The following is a 21,017-nucleotide window of genomic DNA, read 5'->3' on the forward strand; positions in this document are numbered from 1 at the left end:
TCCTGTTATATAAATGTATAACACTTTAAATTTTGTTGATATTTGGTATTTTAAGTGTTATTCACATAGTTGTCCTGAAGGATTTGTCTGTACTGTTAGTTTAAATTTTACTCATATCTGATATTTTAACTAACAGTACAGACAAATCCTTCAGGACAGCCATGCGAATAACACTTAAAATACCAAATATGAGCAAAATTTAAACTAACAGTACAGATAAATCCTTCAGGACAGCCATGTGAAAGCTAAGTAAATTAGCTTGATCTGTTAGGACTACTTAGTAATAATAAAAATAAAGATTCAAATAACCTTCAACCCCAAGAATATAAATATTAATATATTTGTAAAATATAAATAAACTAATGCAATATGAAGGTAATATCTCAGGGTATGCTTGAAAATATACTGCATCCAGTCACAGGTCTCAGCAATGTTGAGCGCCATAAACGAAGATTCCACAGTCACAGGTCTCAGCAATGTTTAGCGTCATAAATGAATATATTGAACCTATCATCAATCCATGCTGACATCATGGCAACAGAGGCAGTAATGAGTGTGCTAAATGGCAAGTCAGCATTTTTATCGCTCCCGATGTGCTATGGCTATGCAAGTCTAACTAGATTAGAAAGACCAGAGGAAGAAAGAAGTCATCATGCCTCAAGTCTGGAATTGTAATACATTTACAGTAAAACAACTGTTTTTGGAATACGTATTAGGCACTAACCAGATGCTACTACTAGGTAGATTATGGGATCCTTCTAAAACTGGATTACTGAATTGATACTGTTGGGTTCCTCATGACTCGGCAACCTTTAGCCTACAGACACCAAATAGTGCCAATTTCTCTTCTTACACATCTAAAAGCACTGAATATTTATGCCTCACCATTGTTCTCACAATTATATTCCCAATTCTTTTTTAGCACAAGAAGTCATGCAATTGTGTCCCCAGAATACAGCTTGCTTCAGTAAATATATTTTCCACCAAGGAGGCCTCTTGACTTGACCAACAGAGAGAGGGCATATACATCCTTAAGTACTACTAGTTCCACTTAGCCTGGCTTCTTTATGTTGGGCATCACTTAGCCCCCCCTCCATTCACCTTCACAAACATCTTGCCTACTATTCATGTTGTCCATTATCCTATGGTTTTTCAAATCTCTCACTACATCCTTCATTTCAGTTTTGCTTCTAATAGGGAAGAAAGTCAATGCCACACTACCGAAGGGGTGTTTGGGATATGTTTGTAGAGAGAACTTCATAGTAGGCTGTTAAATTGCATAGTTAGGGTGGCTAGTTCCTTTCTTCCTTTCTACTTTGTCATTCATCCCCAACTGATACTAACTGTAATGTCAATACACCTAATATAGCCAGACTTGCAGGGGTTTGAAATTATTATTATTTTTTAAGTGTGTTAATTTTTATGGTACATACATGAAAGTCATTGGTACACACAAGACAGTTAAGACATACCATCCCTTGCTCAAAACCTTGATACATGCAAGTGAAGACAATTTTTTCATCTTACACATTTACACTATCATTATCTAATGTTCAAGAAAGGTACAGCCTGGCTTCCCTGATACTCGGGTGAGACCTGTTCACCTATAAGGACAGCTATTATGCTCTTCATGCATATTATCTTATAAAAGATTATACAATATAACTATCAAATAAGAGATCAGAAAATCTTTTACTTTGAAAATTATGTTCAAACAGCAACACTCCTGGTATACAAAGTACTTTAGTACTCAAGTTGAGCAAGTTTACAATGAATGACCACAAAGAGGAGTAACTTCAACATGAGGCCAGACCCAGCCCTCTGTCATACAAAAGAACAGGTGAATCTTGGACCACAACAAAAATCTCAAAGGGTTAACAATAATGACAATAATAATCAGCGAGTTTCTCTGATCTCTCCTGTCTGCTATGATATTAGTACAGAGGAAACTTAAATTTCTGGGAAGATTACTCACCAATGACGAGTATTTTTCTAAAATGGTCCTAATTCATGGTATATCTGTAGTTTTCCTTACTGCATTTAGTATTTGTGTTTTTCTACATGTAGTTATCAGTTTTGCTTGTAGTTTCAAATTTTATTAATATTTTTGCATTATTTCATACCTGTTATATTGATGAAACAGCCTTAATTTTCTATTTTTTTTCTATTACTTGTTTTACTCATACTCATTTATAAAATACAGTCCAGAACACTATAAAGTTTTACCTATTATCCTGGAGGTTAAATGTTAACCCAGAAGAAAGTAGGAACTAGAACATATAGGCTTAGATAAAACAAAACAAAAAAAATTTCACCCAAACCAAAGTTGTAGAAACTTACTGTTGCATATCCACAGCTTGTCTTTGCTGAATGCTGTATGCTCCGCACAATATCTGCCCCCATTTTTAACAAAGTGTCATCCTTTGTGGCGCGGTACAGATACATCAGAGACTCGACTAGTTCTGGTCGTAAAGGATAACCTTCCCGATAGGCAGAAGTTTCTGCCTGAAGTACGAAACTTAAGTTGTAAGGTGTGCAGGGTCATAAATATATGACTAAGAAGTAAACTTATTTACATTTAAATGCTTAACAAATAACAGCCAGAATGAGAGACTATGTATTAGTATCCCTATATAATACAGTGCTGAAAGTTTTTCAGAAAAAATTTTTTTTTGCAAGGATGGGAATTGTAGTAGAGAATGGATTGAACCCAATTCTAAGGTACCATTCACAAAAGATTACTAACTTATTCACATATCTATTATGGATCTTTTAAAGGTGCAAATTTGATATGAAAATCTTCTTAAAGGATCATGACTTGTGGATAACTATGTAATGCAAAGGTGAAAATATTTCAACATAATTACCAACAGGCAAATCAATATGTTGGTTTTATCCTCAAAATTAATAAAATGCTGTAGTTTCATGGTCTGAACCTTTATAAAGCACATTACTTAAATATATAATTTAAAAGTGGATTTTAAGTCATTGTTCAAAAAAACTTCATTCAACCACTCAAGTCTGGTGCATACTCTGTTTCACAATATACTTCACAGGTACTGTACCTGAGGGATGTTATAAAACTCAGGAGTAAAACCAAACTGCTTCCATACTTGATGGTAATTGAAAATTATCTTCATCGCTGAATTTGTATCTCCTGAAATTATAAATTTAAATAAAGAAACAAGAACTGTAAAAGATAAGGTGAAACAAGCTAACAGACATTAAGGAAATAATTTTGTTTTTGCAAAATCCAAAGGTAATTACACTACTTAGTACTGTCCTTCCAACATTACAGGATTCAAAATTTGCACTAAAACTTTCAGCAAAAATTTTTTTTTAAGAAACTAAATCCCATAAGTTTTCAGTTAAAGTTTGAATTTCAAGATTGATATATTACAAATAAAGTGAGTACTGCATAAGCATAATGTTATACTGTGCACTGTATATTTATTAAAATTTCCCTATATCCTGCTCAAAAGTAAATTGCCATGTGTCTGAGACAATGAACTACTAGTGCATGTGCATTACAGTACTGATAATATCACAATTTGTCGAAAATTGTATTTTTCCTAACTATACAAACCTGAGGTCCTTTAACAATAGGAATGTAACTTAGTGGCAGCTGGAACCGGTCGTAAGCTTCGAACACGGGGGTTCGGTAGTTAACTGCTTGTCCGACAGTCGGCGGTCCGCGTGACTGAGAGGTGAAGAATCACTTTGCTTTAGGCCCAGGAAAATCAGAGTGAGGGATGGCATGATGTTGGACTATGTGTAAAGGACCTCAGGTTTGTATAGTTAGGAAAAATACAATTTTCGACAAATTGTGATTTGTTCCAATATTTAATACAAACCATCGGTCCTTTATCAATAGGAAGACTCACTTATTGGTGGGTGGAATCTGAGCCTTGTGAACAGACTGGTGTTTGTCCGACCTTGGTTCCCTCCCTGGTCGTAAGAGCAGAGGGAGGGATCCTAGCCTCTTCCCAGCTGATCGGGGTGTGCACCGCAGGATCAGTGGTCAGACCTCTGGACCAAATTTATAAGAGGGAGGCAAGCATACCTCTTATAAATACAGTAGTACCTCGAGATACGAAAGGCTCAGCTTACGTAAAACTCGAGATACGAAAGCAAATACGAAAAATTTTACGGCTCTACATTCGAAAATTGCTCAAGATACGAAAGGTTGTTGCTGTAAAGACCGAGATTCGCCCGGACCACCGATAACAATTTTGAAACTTGCGCACCGCCAACTGAGTAGACTCGCCACCATCCTCCCGCTCTCCCATTGGTTCCTGATGCTAGTCACCGCCATAAGATCCTTCTTTCCTATTGGTCAGCATCCCTCCCATGATGCATCTACGTAGCGGTGTGCTTTTTCGGCCACTCGGTAGCAGCATCGTTTCTATATGCACGCGGTATTCGTTCGTTCTAACGATTTTGTTTATTCACGTAAATTCGTTAGTGATTTCATTGTAGTATACTTTATCATGTTGTGTGAGAACTTTACTACATACGTATACGTACTACATAACATAATTACGTACAGTATATACGTAGTCATGGGTCCCAAGAAACTTGAAATTCACAGAAAGAAGAGGATGCTCCCTTTGGAGACGAAGATGGAGATTATCAAGAAGTATGAAGCTGGTATGCGATTGAGTGTGATCGCCAAGGAATACGGCCGAAATCCATCGACAATAAGCACCATCCTTAAGCAGAAGGATGCCATCAAAGCAGCTACACCTTCCAAGGGCATCACTATTTTGTCCAGCAAAAGGACCCACATGCACGATGAAATGGAAAGGCTCCTCCCTGTCTGGATAAAAGGCAAAGAAATCGCTGGTGATACGATAACGGAGACGGCAATCTCCCACAAGGCCAGCGCTATTTTCGGCGATTTGATTGCCCAGCCCGAAGACGACAGAGGAGAAGGGACATGAATGCCAACCCCAGACTTCAAGGCTTCACATGGGTGGTTCGAGAAATTCCATAAACGGACTGGCATCCATTCGGTGGTGCGCCATGGGGAGGCTGCCAGCTCGGACACGAAAGCGGCCGAAGCCTTTAAAAAGACGTTCGACGAGATGATGATCAAGGAAGGCTACAGTTCTCAGCAAGTCTTCAACTGTGATGAGACTGGCCTTTTTTGGAAAAAAATGCCTTGTCGGACGTACATCACGGAGGAAGAGAAGAAGCTACCCTGGCATAAGCCTATGAAAGACAGGCTTACGCTCGCACTTTGTTCGAACGCCAGTGGGGATTCTATCATTTCGAGACTCCTCGAGCCTTCAAGGCCCACAAAATGCTTAAGGAGAAGCTTCCAGTGATGTGGAAGGATAATGCGAAAGCCTGGGTAACGAGGCTTTTGTTCACTGAGTGGGTAAATCTGTGTTTTGTCCCGACAGTGAAGAAATTCTTGGAAGAGAAGTGCCTCCCTCTGAAATGCCTGCTGGTGTTGGACAATGCCCCTGCTCACCCTCCTGGCCTCGAGGAAGATATCCTAGCAGAGTATTCTTTTATCAAGGTTCTTTATCTTCCGCCTAACACCACCCCTCTCCTCCAGCCCATGGACCAGCAAGTGATATCGAACTTCAAGAAGCTGTATACGAAACATCTTTTCAAGAGATGTTTCGACATCACATATACCACAAACCTCACCTTGCGTGAATTTTGGAAGGAGCCTTTCGATATCGTAATATGCATCCGACTCATCGACCAAGCTTGGCAGGAGGTTTCGAGGTGAACCTTGAATTCCTCGTGGAGGACACTTCGAGGGATTAGACGTGTGCGAAGCGGGTGCTGCAGAACAGTTGATGATCCTGAAACTGTTTTGCAACCAGATCTTGACGAGATTGTTGCACTCGGCAAGTCCATTGGGCTGGTCGCCGACGAGGACGACATTAATGACCTTCTCAAGGAGCACCAAGAGGAGCTTACGACGGATGACCTGAAGGAGTTGGAGGCCATGCAACATAACGTCGTTCAAGAGGAGTTCTCTAGCAGCGGCGAGGAGGAGGACGAGGACTCTATGACAACGGCAGAAATTAAGGATGCTCTAGCTGCTTTTCATAAGGTGCAATCATTCGTAGAAAAGAGACACCCCGAAAAGGCTTACACAGGTCGTATGCTTGCACAGTTCGATGACGTTTGCCCGAGTCGTTTCAAGAACATTGTCAAAAGTAGGCAGAAGCAATCTTCCTTGGATAGTTATTTTTTAAAGAGGCCTTTAGGTCAATTTAGCTTTATTATGAAATTTACTGGGGTGTTTTTGGAGGGCTTGGAACGGATTAGCCATTTTACATGTAAAATGCAGTCCAAGATACAAAAAGCTCATGATACGAAGGCCGCCTTGGAACGGATCAATTTCGTATCTCGAGGTACCACTGTAGCAAGCAAGAACTAGTTCCTACTTAAAGAGCCAATATGAAGTCATGGGTTTGTCTCTTGTTGGCCTCCACTCCCCCTCCTTGTTAGGGGAGTGGTGGATAACCGCTCCGATCCCTACTGAAAGGGATATGCTGGAGCTTGGTCGTGTAGCTTACCTGCATCTGCCTCATGTCCAGCGTAGTGACGACCGCGGCCCTCTGCCCACAGGTAGAGGGGGGAGAAAACAGGAGGAAGAGAAACCAGTCACACTCTTTCACTCGTCCATTCATGCAGTCACACAAGGATGCGATGCTGTTCTGTCTGCTCGGGTGCTGGGTAAGCTACACAACTTGTTGAGCAGCCACCACGGGTCCCAAGGAAAAGGTGTCCAAGGACCTGTGGGCAATACCCCGAAGGTAGGAGGAGGTAAAGGTGGTCTGGGTGGCCCAAACCCCTACCTTCAGAACCTGTGCCACGGAGAAGTTCTTACAGAACGTAAAGGTTGGACCAATACCTCTGACTTTGTGGACTCTCGGACGAAGGGTGTGGGTGTCGCCACTACCATCCGCGTCGTACGCCCTCCTGATCACCTCACGCAGCCATAAAGAAAGAGTGTTCTTGGATAACTCTTTCTTGGTAACCCCGGTGCTAACAAAGAGGGGTCGACACTCAGGCCTGAGGTGCCAAGTTCTCTTCAGATAGCGGCGTAGCACCCTCACAGGACAAAGCAGCATCTCATCCACATCGTTATCAGTGAAGTCCCTCAGGGAGGGGATCGTGAATGACTCAAACCAGTCGTCAGGGACCGAAGGATTCTGAGTCTTCGCCATGAAGTCCGGGACAAAATAGAGCGTCACAGATCCCCATCTCCTCGAATGTTTAACAATGTTAGAAGGAAAGACCATGAAGTTCCCCTAATCTCTTCGCCAATGCCAGGGCCAGCAGGAAGAAGGTCTTGAGGGTCAGATCCCTGTCTGACGACTCTCGGAGTGGCTCAAAGGGACTTCGAGTCAAACTACTAAGGACGAGAGTCACATCCCACCACGGGGGCCTGAGTTCCCTGGGTGGGCAAGACCTCTCGAAGCTCTTCATAAGGAGGGAGATCTCGAAGGAAGAGGAGATATCCACTCTCGCAGTTTAAGGACTATGGCCAAGGTGGCTCTGTAGCCTTTAACTGCGGAGACGGAGAGGAGCGAAGGAAAACTAGGAAATCAGTTACCTGCTGAAGAGTGGCTCTGAGAGGAGAGACCCCTCCACGACACCAACCACAGAAGACGGACCACTTTCCCTGGTATACAGCTGCAGAGGAGTCTGAGGTACCCAGCCATCTCTGTTGCTTCTCGGCGAGAAAAGCCTCTCGCTCGCAAGAGATGGTGGATAACAGCCAGCTGTGAAGACACAGGGACCGAACCGACTGATGGTACCCTTCCACGTGTGGCTGGCACAGGAGGTTGTGCTAAGGGGTGATCTCTCTCGGTGCTTCGGCAAGCAGAGCCAGCAGGTCCGGATACCAAACAGCCTGAGGCCATTTTGGCGCCACCAGACTCATCCGAAGATTTGCTGTGACCAGCACCCTGCTGATAACCTTGCGAATCAGACAGAACGGGGGAAAGGCATATACGAAGAGGTTGTCCCACGGATGTTGAAGAGCGTCCTCTGCAGCTGCCCATGGGTCCGGCACAACTGAATAGAAAACCTGGAGTTTTCTGTTGTGCCGGGTGGCTAACAGATCCACGACTGGATGCCCCCACAGGTTGAAGAGCCTTTCCGCCACGTCTGGGTGAAGGGACCACTCGGTTCCTATCACCTGGTCCCAACGGCTGAGCTTGTCTGCTACTGCATTCCTCTTGCCTGGAATGTAGCGGGCTGACAGCTCTACCATGTGTGCCCCGGCCCACTAATGCACCTGCAACGTCAACTGATGCAACGGGAGGGACACTAGGCCCCCCTGTTTGTTGACGTACGCAACTACTCTGGTGTTGTCGCTCATCAACACCACTGAGTGTCCCATCAGATGGTCCTGGAACTCTTGGAGAGCGAGAACGCTGCCTTGAGCTCCAGGACGTTGATGTGAAGGTGCTTGTCGTGATGATCCCACACACCCGCAGCCAGCAACACCTCCAGGTGTGAACCCCATCCCTCGGTCGACTCGTCTGAAAACAGCAACATTTCCGGGGGGGGTGAGCGCGAAGAGGCACTCCTCTTATGAGGTTCCCGTCGTCCAGCCACCAGGCTAGGTCTTGCCTCACCTCCTCCGTGAGAGACACAGGGAAGTACAGTGGGTCTCTTGCCTGTGACCAACTCTCCTTTAGCCTCCACTGAAGAGACCGCAGGTGAAGACGCCCGTGAGGGACTAACTTCTCGAGAGACGACAGGTGACCGATCACGACCTGCCACTGCTGAGCTGGCTGCTCCTGTAGGGACAGGACCCGTCTGGCCGCCTCCCTGAACCTGCTGATCCGCGAGTCTGCGGTGAAGACTCGCCCTGCTACTGTATCGATCAGCATGCCCAGGTACTTCATCCTCTGCTTGGGCTCGAGATCCGATTTCTCGAAATTCACTACGATCCCAAGGTCGCAGCAGAATTCGAGTCAATCCCTGTCCTATAGCAACTGCGAGCGGGAGCTTGCCAGGACCAACCATTCGTCGAGATACCTCAGAAGACGTATCCCTACTGAATGGGCCCAAGCCGACACCAGAGTGAACACTCGCGTGAACACCTGTGGGGTGGTTGAGAGACCGAAACAAAGTGCCCTGAACTGGTACACCGTCCTGTCGAGGATGAAGCGGAGGTACTTCCTGGAGGACTGATGGATGGGTATCTGGAAATATGCATCCTTCAGGTCCACAGAAAGCATGAAGTCATTCTCCCTGATGGACTCAAGCACTGAACGTGTCGTTTCCATCGTGAACCGAGTCTGGCGAACGAATCGGTTCAAGGGAGAGAGATCTATCACTGGGTGCCAGCCCGCCGAGGACTTCTCCACCAGGAAAAGTCGACTGTACAATCCCAGTGACTGATCCCATATGATCTCCACAGCTCGTTTGCTCAGCATGGCTTCCACTTCCTGCCGAAGTGCCACGTCCCTGGCAGAACCAGGAACGTACGTTTGTAGATGAACCGGGTATGAGGTGAGGGGTGGCCAAGACTCGAAGGGTATTAGATATCCCTCCCGAAGGAAATTCACTATCCAGGTCTCTGCTCCGTAGCGCTGTCAAGTTGCCCAATGGCTTGCCAGGTACCCCCAACTTCCGGCAGCAGGTGAGGGGGAACGCCGTCCTTAGCATTTCCCTTCTCTCTTCGACTTCTTCCCTGCTCCTCCTCAAGAGAAGGAGGGCTGGTTACGATCGCTCCTTACAGTAAAAGTCGAAGGCAGAGTCTTTCCTCTCAGCTTCGACGAGGCAATCGTCTTAGCTGCAGAGGAAGCGCTAGCTAAGCTCTTGGGCTTAGCTGCAGTAGCTTGAGGCTGCCCAGCCACCTTCGAGACTGCCTGGTGGACTAGACGGTCACTGTCGTCAGTGCACTGTTGTTCCATCGCAGCGTCCACCATCTCTCTAGGGAAGAGAGAGGAGGAATTCCGTACCGGTCTGTTCCGAAGACCTGGTTACTGGAGTGAGGACAGCGTCCCTACGCCTCAGAACCAGGTTGGCCCACAGGTTGGCTGTCTGGTCGGCCAGGTAGGAGATAGCCCTATCTCCAGACTGGCACAGTCTCACGAAAGCCGGGTCCCCCTCAGGAGTGACGTTTCCCGAAGAAGCCCCGACCTTAGACACTGTGAGGGACCACAGGTCTATCCAGGAGACTGCTTGGAATGCTGCCATGGCAGTCGATTCCAACACAAGTGCCTCTTGCTGCGAGAACCAGAGGTTCTCTGACAGCAGGTGCTGAAGAGACACCCCCGGAGTTAGCCTAGCCAGCTCCGGGTTAACCTGTTTGGGCGGCAGAGGGTCCTCCGTTGGCATGTAGAATCGCCTCTGTTGTAGTAGAGGTGGGGGAAGGAGCTTGGACGACCTGCCGGACCGAAGCGAACCCTCCTGTCTGGAGACAAGAGCGTCCACCTGGCTCAGCACACTGTCGGCCAAGGCTGATCGGCAGACCCACCGTCGTCCTGGGTTCCTTCTTAGGTCCCCAGAACGACTCCAGACTAGATGTAGGCTCGGAAGGTGGGAGCGGCGATCCTTCCCCGAGGTCATTGTGCTGACGGACCAGCGCAATAACCTCAGCAAACGACCTCTGCATCTCAGGAGTGACTGCGTCTTGCGAAGATGGACCGTCAAGCCCATCCAGAGAGAACGCCTCCCGAGACCCTCCTCCTTCCACAGGAGGAACCACAACAGACCCCTCATGGTCTCCTCCTGCCACTTGTGTGTACGATCTGGTCGGTCCTAGGACCGTGCCAGGTTCGTAGGCGCGCTCCTCGCGATCGCCTTGCTCTTCCTGGTGTAACCCGAGGAAATTGAAGGGATAGGAGAGGAAGACCTGACGCTCCCCCCTCGCCCACCGGCAGAACCGGCAAGCTGGGCGATCGAGCTGCAGGCCTGGTCGCGTGGCTCTCTTCTTCTTTGTCAGCTTCCTCAGGACCACCGTCAGGTCCTCTATCCAGGACGGAGTCGGGGCAGTTGCCGAAGCAACAGGGCCCGGCTGCACCTGTCCGGAAGGACCTGGGGTGGGGGCAGCAACACCACGGGCAGGAACTGGTACGGGAGCGGCAAGCACAGGAACAGGAGGCGGAGCAGGAACCAGCAGCATCCTAGGCACTGGCGGCAGATCCAACGGGGAGCTCATGGGACACCGGAAGTCAGGGGCTGGAGCAAGAGCTGCAAAACCAGGTGGCAGCATCACGACCATCCTCTGCACACCCAGCAGCGGTGCCTGCACAGGAGCTGTCGGGGTCACCATAGATACGTGCTGCGTATACACAAGGTGAGGAGCAGCATACCCTGGCGTGGACACCGTAGTCGTGGTCATAGTCACAGGGCCATGGGTTACCGGCCTGGTCCCCTTTGCAAGGTGACACAGCAGCCCCTGAACGCTTGGTGTCCCCTGGAGCTCCAGCGAGTACCAGACCCGGCCGAGATCGTCCCCTGTGGCAGGCAAACCTGAGGAAGAAAGTGTCGGGTTAGTGGGGGGTTTCCCCTCACCCGGGGGGGAGACAGTTACCACCCCGAGTGAATGGAAGACCCCAAATACAATTGCACGTCAGGGTACCTCGCCCCTCCTCTACACTCAACTGATCGAGGGAAGAGGAGCGAGATACACCACCCCAAAGGGGAAGGAGTCATACGCGGGAGCTGTGACAGCAGGAGGAAAGAAGAAGACGTGTCCATGACCAGGGGAGTAACTAGAAAACCCTCCGATGACTCCCTGGCCGGCTTACGCGGTTTCTTCCTTCCTTCGTAACGCTCCCAATGTTCCTCTGACCAAATAATACAAACATCACACGGCTCAGCGCGAGAGCACTCGCCCTCGACACCGAGCACAAAACTCATGAGAATCAACCTCGAAAAGGGATCGAAAGGCCCCACACTTGTGGCCCTCCACGCCAGGGCACAATCTGCGGCTGATGGGGGGGGGGGGGGAGTCTTACAGGCTCGTGGGAATCCATTCCACGAGACAATCACAAGAAAATGACAAAAATAACCAAGTACAGGCGGTCCCCGGTTTACGATTTTTCTTAGGGCTGTATCTCTAAAATTATCACTAATTTACTTTTTTCATGTGCAACACTGTGTATTCACAAATTACTGTGTATTTTCATTAAAATACAAAAGAGAGAGAGAGAGAGAGAGAGAGAGAGAGAGAGAAATAACTCCTTACGGTTTCAATAGATTGAAATGAGTCTGTAGGCAACTTTTTCCCCCTCCCATAAATACATATATTTCTCCAGAGAAGAGAGAAAGAGAGGACTGTGCAATTATGTTTGTCTGTCTATCAATTCTTTTGCTGAGAGGGAGAGAGATAAAAGGAAGAAATAGAAACACCAAATGTATGACAAGTATCTTGTGGAGAGAGAGAGAGAGAGAGTTGTCCTCACAGTATTTAAAGAGAGAAATGAAATGATTATTGTATTTAAAATACTCAGATATGAATTTTGTACTTACAGTTAATAAGTATTATTATTGGAAAATATTAATGATAAACTTATTACGTACATGTCCATGAAAATGATCTCATCTCAGTAAGAGAGAGAGAGAGAGAGAGAGAGAGAGAGAGAGAGAGAGAGAGAGAGAGAGAGAGAGAGAATTACATAAAACCATTAAATTCGTTGACCATTGTATGGCATTAAGCTCCGAGTGTCACTCGAGTTTGAGTTAGGGAATTGTTATGGGAACTTGAATAAAGAAAAAAGACAAAGGGTAAGAATTTTCTTTTGAAATTAGTTATCGTATTATTACTACTTCTATTATTATTATTATTATTATTATTTGAAAATATGATAAACACAAAGAAAGAGGAATTATCCTTACAAGTGAAATGGAAAGGTCATCATTTTCATCTCTTTAAAATACGACCATTATGAATTTTGTAATTAAAGTTTTATTATTATTATTATTATTATTATTATTATTATTATTAAATAACTGAAATTATCAATAAACATTTTACATACTAGTACCATAAAAATTCTTTCATCTCGGTAAAAGAGAGAGAGAGAGTGTTTATCTCTCTCTGTTCTCTCAAAAAATACTTATAACGCTTCCAGCGAAAGAGAGGGAGTGAGTTACCACTATGACACATTATTATCTTGTGTGGCAAAAGAGAGAGAGAGAGAGAGAGAGAGAGAGAGAGAGAGAGAGAGAGAGAGAGAGTTAACCTTAATTAAAAGTGACATGGATAGATTAGTACGTATTGTATTTCTTTAAAATACTATCACATATGAATTTTGTAATTACAGTTATTATTATTATTATATTATTATTATTAAGTTGAAAGTATTAAAAATAGTACAAGTACATAAAAAATCTCGAGTCTCAGTAAATGAGAGAGAGAGAGAGAGAGAGAGAGAGAGAGAGACGAGAGACGAGAGAGAGAGCAGAGAGAGATAGAGAGAGAGAGAGAGAGCGAGAGAGAGAGAGAGAGAGAATTTCAGGACCACGTCATTGCAACACTGCAGCTCTTCCCCCAACTCTTCCCCCTCCGGGCTGTCACAGAACTTGATATATCTGACAGTTTTAGTACCTGCATCTGAGGAAAAGGTTACAGAGAAGACTGGGATTTCCTTCATTCTTCCATAATTTTTTAAATATAAGCTAAAATCTTACTAATTCACTATGGTATTTTCTTTAATGAATTGATATTATTGCTGTATAAATTAATATTAATATTTGAAAATAGTAAATCATTTATTGATCATACAAAAAAACATACATCTTTGTAGTAGAGAGAGAGAGAGAGAGAGAGAGAGAGAGAGAGAGAGAGAGAGAGAGAGAGAGAGAGAGAGAGAGAATTATTATTTTTATGGAGATACCGAGTTACTGACAGCTATAATGAAACATTACGTAATGTAATATTAAAACAGAAGAATTCTAAAAAATACATACGTATTTGTTGGCTTCATGATCGCAGTCTGATTTATTTTATATTTTATGAAATGTATTTGGTCATGAAAATAAACATCAAAATACACTAATTAGTGATTATTTTCGTCAGAAAATACAGAGAGAGAGAGAGAGAAACTGTGCTAAACTATAAAGGATTCTTATCATAGTATGCGTTTTTTAAAAGCGTCGTAAACTCGGAGCGTCGGAAGCATCAGCGTCGTAACCTCGGAACAAGCGTCGTAATCCAGGGCGGATTTTTCAATGAATATTTAAGAAAAAGCGTCGTAACCTCGGAACGTCGTAAGCCGGACCCGTCGTAACCCGGGGACCGCCTGTACTCATGTTATTTCCACACAAGCACACTAGTATAAGAGAAAGTAATAATATCTTCACAACTGAAGGAGTATTCCAAAGCATACGACAGAAACGGGCAGAGCAGCGAACATGTCGTATCACCCAGCGCGGTTGAAAGCAAAGTGATTCTTCACCTATCAATTGCGCAGACCGCTGACTGTCGGACAAGCAGTTAACTACCGAACCCCCTTGTTCGAAGCTTACGACCAGTTCCAGCTGCCGCTAAGTTATATTCCTATTGTTAAAGGACCGATGGTATGTATTACGTATCGGAACAAACATGTATTTTAATACGTAGTAAGATTTTACAGAAGAGAAAATGACATTTATAATTAACAGAATGAGAATTATAATTATCAGTATTAAGTATTTGACAAAAACTGCCAGCCAAGAAAAGGGAAATAAGAGTACTGATATACAACTCGGTTCACGAAGTATGGAAGACCATGCGAAACCAAAACGACACCAAAGGGGAACGCTTAATGGCGGCGCCCAGCCTCGTCAGCGAAGGCGACGCCAGACAAAACCCTAAATAAAAGGACCACAAGGGTCAAAATCACTCCCTAAATAGTGCCGAACAAAAAACCAGTACTACTTAACTTGGATGGGGAGGCAGATTGACGATCCATAGCTAACAAACACAAGCCAAAAAGGCATATAAAAACAGAACGCAAAAATAACGTGCAGCTCTCTTAAGGGGGCCGGCCGGAACCCCTATATACAGTGGTATAGGGCGAAAAATGCAAAGTCATGAAAAAATTCATGGAGCTTCATATGGCAATTGAGAATACGTATACGAAATATTTCGTCAAAATTCCTCTTACTTTCGTAGTTACAAGGTAATTAGTAAACATAACTCAATAAGCCTAAAACATTCATCCATACAAGAAAATGCAATATTTCTTCTGTTATCGTAAATTTTGATAATTATTGGCAAAGAAATTGTGAGAAATGGCATCTGTAGAGATTCCGTGGCTCGCAGAAGCGAGTATCTGGTTCAACCATGAATCAGTGCGACCATAGACTTAAGTAGATAACACGTTCGAGTTTCACCTCGTGACTTTCGCTTGCTTTCACGTATGTTTATGAATGTTTCGGCAAGAAGTTCATCATGCCAATGAGGAAAAGACAAGCAAAACATCTCGCTAACATACAGACGAAGAAAAATCGCTCAAGCATTATTACAGAATATCATAATATACGCGTAGTTAGTGAAGAGAGAGGGGAGGGTTGCTTAGTAACGCCCCCTTCTTGCCTGACAGCACACGTCACACTATGCCCAAGGCTACGATCTTTGAGCAAAGAGATCTTCATTTATGATAAATAACATAGTTTTGGTTTTTTAATACCCAAAATGGACTATGAAATTCATAATAATCATGATTTATTAAATTGTCTTTGTAAAAAGAGAGTACATCTTCGAGTTTCACCTCTGACATTCTCCTGCATTTATGTTTGTTTATCTCTGTTTCGGCAAGAATGTCATCATTCCAAAGAGGAAAATACAAGGAAAACATCTCGCTAACATACAGAAGAAGAAAATTCGCTGTAATAAGCCGAGTTAGTGAAGGGGAGAGAGGGTGTTACGTAGGAAGGAGTGCCCCATCTTGCCTCAAGCAGTGCCCCAGGCTACGATATATGAGCAAAGGGATCATCATTTATGATTAAATTATGATAAATAAAATAGTTTTGGTTTATTAATACACAAAAAACTAATATACATTCATAATAATCATTATTTATTAACATTGTCTCTATAGAAATACAAAGGAAAACTTTGAACGCCCGTATCTCAAAACTATACTTATTGACCTTCAAAGTCTATCTCCTCACTTAGTTTTAAAGCTATAACATTGGAATTTGGTATATAACTCAGAAAGACATTATAGAACAACCAAATAGAGCCCTTTTTTCCAATTTTTGTTTCGTCTTTTTTTCATAAATTTTTTTCTCATGATTTATAGGGTTTATTTTTTTACCATATTGAAAAATTCATATCTAGCAAAAAAATCACTTTTAGAAAAAAAACTCTCCATTCGATTGGAGGTCTACATCAGGTCTATATATGGTAGTAATCCCAGGTCTTAATATTAAATATCAAGGGAGGAGATAGAATTTGAAAAGTGGTTATTTTCGGGATAAATCGCCCTGGCGTCACAAAACCGAAGGTCAGAGGCGAAAATCATATGCGGTTTGGAGATGTCCCAAGTCACCTTATTAAGTGGTATGAATGTCAAAGTCCTGTCGTTAAAAAACGGCATTAGCCGGCCGGCCCCCTTAATGGCTATCAAAGGAATGCCGACCCTGACGCTACCTTTGCGGTAGCAGGGAGTGAGCCGTAGCATGGCTCCTCTTTTCTAAGGGGTTTTGATGTGGAAAAGGCTAATTGGAGAGGCTGCTGTGGTAGTGTTTTGCACTCGCCCCAGATTCATACCGACACCCTTTTAGAAAGGGTGAGCGAGTCAGAATATTCTGGCATGTCCAATTTAGCAGTTCTCTGGTATTTTAGCAATAATTTACCTTAGAAATAGCGCTAAAGGAACGTATTTCACGGAGCGACACGGCTGAGCCCAGAAATAGATTTTTCCAACGTCAAAATCCCTTTAATCAGGCCACTCAAGCAAATTTATTTAGCTCACACAAGGCTGACTGAAATTAAAACATTAATCTAGGAAAATACAGTAAAGATAAAAATTACGTATCTGAAATTTGCATCTGTGAATTGTAAAAAATACATAAAAAGTTAGAGAACCCTCTGAGCTCTGAAATATTGATGTACAGTGTCCATATCAAATTCACAAGGTATACTCTATATAGAAAGAGTAAGCTTCACAATGAAGTGAGAAACAAATAGTAAATAAGTTAGGAAAGAACAGAATAACATAGACATCTATCAATGCCACTTACATGAGAGAGTTGTCCTCTACCAATTTTCAGTCTAGAACCAGACAAAATACCACAAAACCACTAAGTCTAATGCAAATTAAGAACCATTGTCATAAGCCATTCTTTGAAGTATACCCTGAATTGATTTCTGTCTTGTAACTTTTAAAACTTAAATTTTTAAAAAATTACAACACCAACATTATTCAGGTACATGAAAAAGAAATGTCAGAATCTGTTATTATTATTATTATTATTTTAAATTCATTACCATAAATGCACATTTCATGTTCAAATATAGTTTCCAGATTCTTCCAGCATTTTTCTATGCTAACGTAAAAACCCCTACAAGCTCAGTATTGCTCTATATTTTTCACAAAAACATTTCATTTCAAGCATGCAAACAAGAAATGTAATGAACAATCTCACCTATCAATGCCAGAACTCCAGGCCAATATGCTTCCAGGGACTGAAATACTGCCATCGTCACATGCCCTTTAGTCATTGTTGCCCATAAATACCAATCATCGTGGCGTAAATATTTATCGGCTGCAGCTCTTGCTTGCTTAAAAATAGCCATTAACTCAGGTCTTTGAAGTAGGGTGGCTCCTTTAACAAGGTACTCAAAATACGAATCAATACCAGCACCTGTAAGTGAATAAAATGTTCTTGTTATTATTCTACTTAAAATTTTACTTGTTAAGACAGCAAACAGTCAGTCATTTATATCACTAAAATTACTATGGTTAAAATAAGTATAGTGGTACCTTGGTTCACGAACTTGATTCATTCAAGGATGCTGTTTGTGACTAAAAAAATTTGTAACCTAAATCAACTTTCCCCATTTATTTACTAAATCAACTTTCCCCATTTATTTAAAATAATATAAAAACAAATAATTCGTTCAAACCTAAGAAACACTTTATTAACTTTCCATTTTTTTATGGTTTTCTGGCACAAAGTTATGCTTTACTTCACTGCATCCAATAATATTGTAAGTATTTTCATATCACTAACGTATTATAAAATACAAACAGCAATCAATGTTTTGGTTTGGAAATCAGCTGAGGGTGATTGCGAGGTAAGTTTATTTTGCTGCGTTGACCTCAAATTAAAGCGATTTTCTTGCTTCTAGTTTGCATAAATGAATCTCTAGATACTCTATTGATATGGGACAAGGTTATTTTACATTATACGAAGTATTTTCAAGTCGAAATATCACTTGAATACATATCGTTATTAACGAAATTATTTAATTTTTTTGTTAGTAGATGGTGCTGAGGGTATGTATATTGCATAAAAAAAATCAACAGATTGCAATTAATATTTTCACTTCGATCTCATCAGAGTACTACGAGCTTTACATATTTATTTTTTATCAGCATGAGAACAGTATAATGTGTTCTTTCATGCCAAATAGTTTTGATTAAAACACATTTCTCTCAAATTTTGTTTACGGTCAGGTTTGATGGTACTATACTGAAGTTGCCAGCATGATAATGGTCGTTAGGAGATGAATATTCTTTCCTCGGCTTCAGCTACAACTTGCAGCTTAAATTTAGCAGTATATGCCTTTGCTGATCTTTCCTCCATAGCAAATAAGGATAGTATAGTAATGTAAAAATATATCATTCCTATTCTTAACATCTTTTGTAACATAATTATGGTAATTTTTTACTATCATGCAATGGTTGAAATGCAAGCAAACCACTGTTATTATTGGATTTGGTTATTCATGGCAAATCAGCTGTTTCTGGCTGTATGCATTTTCACAAGTTATACGACATTCCTTTTATAATATACTATTTCTTCAGTTAAGTATATCTTAGTTTTACCAGACCACTGAACTGATTAACAGCTCTCCTAGGGCTGGCCCAAAGTATTACATATTTTTATGTGGCTAGAAACCAATTGGTCACCTAGTAACAGGACCTACAGCTTATTGTGGGATCTGAACCACATTATATCAAGAAATGAATTTCTATCACCAGAAATAAATTCCTCTGAGTCCGCGTTGGCTGGACCAAGATTTGAACTTCAGATCACTGGATTGGTAGCCGAGCACGAACACCACTCGCCCAACGAGGAACTATTTCTTCAGTAAAAAAGTATATAATTACAATAAAAAGACCGAGTAACAATCACAAAACATTTTAAAAAGCGTTTCATGCTTCCAACGAATCCTTTCTGGGAATTTTTTGTGCTTGTGGCTATGGTTCCCAAACTGGAACAAACATTTTTTGAACATCTGGTCCGTAGCATCATTTGTTTGGGAGCCGTGATACCACTGTATGTAAAATGATCTCAATCTAATTCCTAACAATTTCATGTAAGCTGGTAATTTCCCATATATTCCTAAAACCTTTATAACAGTAGACTTGCAGTTGATTTTGAAAGATCGCATGTTTTAAAATGCCAAATTTTCTAAGACAAATTGTATTTTTCATAGCTACAAACCTGAGGTCTTAACTATAGGATAATTTTCTAGCGCCTAGCTGGATCCCGTTAAATCGCAGATGAAAAGCAAGGAATCTTGTGAGATCTGGCAACACGTGCATATATCGGGGGAAAACCGGTCAAGGACCACCCACCCACGCCACCGCGTTCAGTTTTCCCAACCCAGGATGTCTTTAAGAAGACAGTGGGGCAGCTATAGGTGGGCAGTATATGTTAAGACCTCAGGTCTGTAGCTATGAAAAATACAAATTGTCTTAGAAAATTTGTCCTTTGTTCATACACGAACAAACATTCGGTCTTAACAATAGGATAGACTTACTCTTGGAGGGAGGCACAGACATCCTAAACCGTTCGGTCTTAACAATAGGATAGACTTACTCTTGGAGGGAGGCACAGACATCCTAAACCGGCTGGGTGCCTACCCATCAGTTTAGCTCTAGAAGAAATATCTACCGGAGAGGGACTGATGCCCGTGAGAAGCTAGATACAATGATATCAAACAACTCAGCCACTGGGTTACCTACAATGATATATGGGACGAATCATTGCATAGGGAACTAAAGAGAAACTTTGACTGTTCAATAACAAACCAATGCGCCAGGGTTTCTTGTTCTCCTTACTCCCCTTGCTAAGGAGTGGAGCATATGCTACCAAATAGAGGGTTGGTTATTTGTATACCAAGCAACCAAACTATCAGTATGACTACCCTACTAACCTGTATCAGACCAGTCCAGCGAATGACGTGCCTATTCCTCAACCTGCCCGTAGGAAGAAGAAAAGGTACAAGAGAAAGAAAGAAACCAGCCAACTCACTCATTCTCTCATTCACGCAATCATCTTAGGTAAGATACAAATGTGTCTTGTTAAGGGCAAATATGAGTTACAAAATCTGCTGGGCAGCCACCACAGGACCATAGATCTGTGGGCAACATCTTTAAGATAGAAAGAGGTGAGCATGGACTGGCGTAACCAAGTACCAGCGCTCAGAACTCTATGAACAGACAAATTCTTCATGAAAGCCAGAGAGGGACCAATACCCCTAACGTCTTGTGCTCTATCCTGCACAGACATGGCGGCGGAATCATCAAGAGTTAAATACGCCTGTCTGATAGCTTTACGTATCCAAAATGAAATTGTATTCTTGGACACCTCTTTCTTCGTACATCCTGTGCTAACAAAAAGCCTACGACAACCTGGCCTAAGATGTCATGTCCTTTTAAGATAGCAATACAGAGCCCTGACAGGACATAACAAAAGCTCTTGAGAATCACTGCCCACAAAGTCATCCAGTGATGGAATGGAAAAGGAGGCAAACCTATCATCCTGCACTGAGGGATTCTGGGTCTTAGCCCCAAATTCCATGACAAATTCGAAGGACACTGACTCCCAACCCCTGGTGTGCTTCACATCAT

At 42.7% G+C, this 21,017-nt stretch overlaps 1 protein-coding gene and 1 long non-coding RNA gene across 3 annotated transcripts in view; one reads left to right on the forward strand and one right to left on the reverse strand.

Annotated features, from left to right (window-relative positions):
• LOC135220768 (ER degradation-enhancing alpha-mannosidase-like protein 2) overlaps nt 1-21,017 on the reverse strand; it is a 104,164-nt gene that overhangs the window by 5,819 nt on the left and 77,328 nt on the right. For both annotated transcript variants that reach the window (XM_064258223.1, XM_064258224.1), the window contains 3 exons: nt 17,578-17,796; nt 3,066-3,157; nt 2,341-2,505 (listed from right to left, as the gene is read on the reverse strand). In XM_064258223.1, coding sequence (XP_064114293.1) covers nt 2,341-2,505; nt 3,066-3,157; nt 17,578-17,796 — 476 coding nt within the window. The remainder of the gene's footprint in view (nt 1-2,340; nt 2,506-3,065; nt 3,158-17,577; nt 17,797-21,017) is intronic.
• LOC135220769 (uncharacterized) overlaps nt 1-21,017 on the forward strand; it is a 116,399-nt gene that overhangs the window by 4,817 nt on the left and 90,565 nt on the right. The window lies entirely within an intron of this gene.

The sequence above is a fragment of the Macrobrachium nipponense genome, chromosome 2 (genome assembly GCF_015104395.2).
Source record: "Macrobrachium nipponense isolate FS-2020 chromosome 2, ASM1510439v2, whole genome shotgun sequence".
In the NCBI taxonomy this organism is placed as follows: Eukaryota; Metazoa; Arthropoda; class Malacostraca; order Decapoda; family Palaemonidae; genus Macrobrachium; species Macrobrachium nipponense.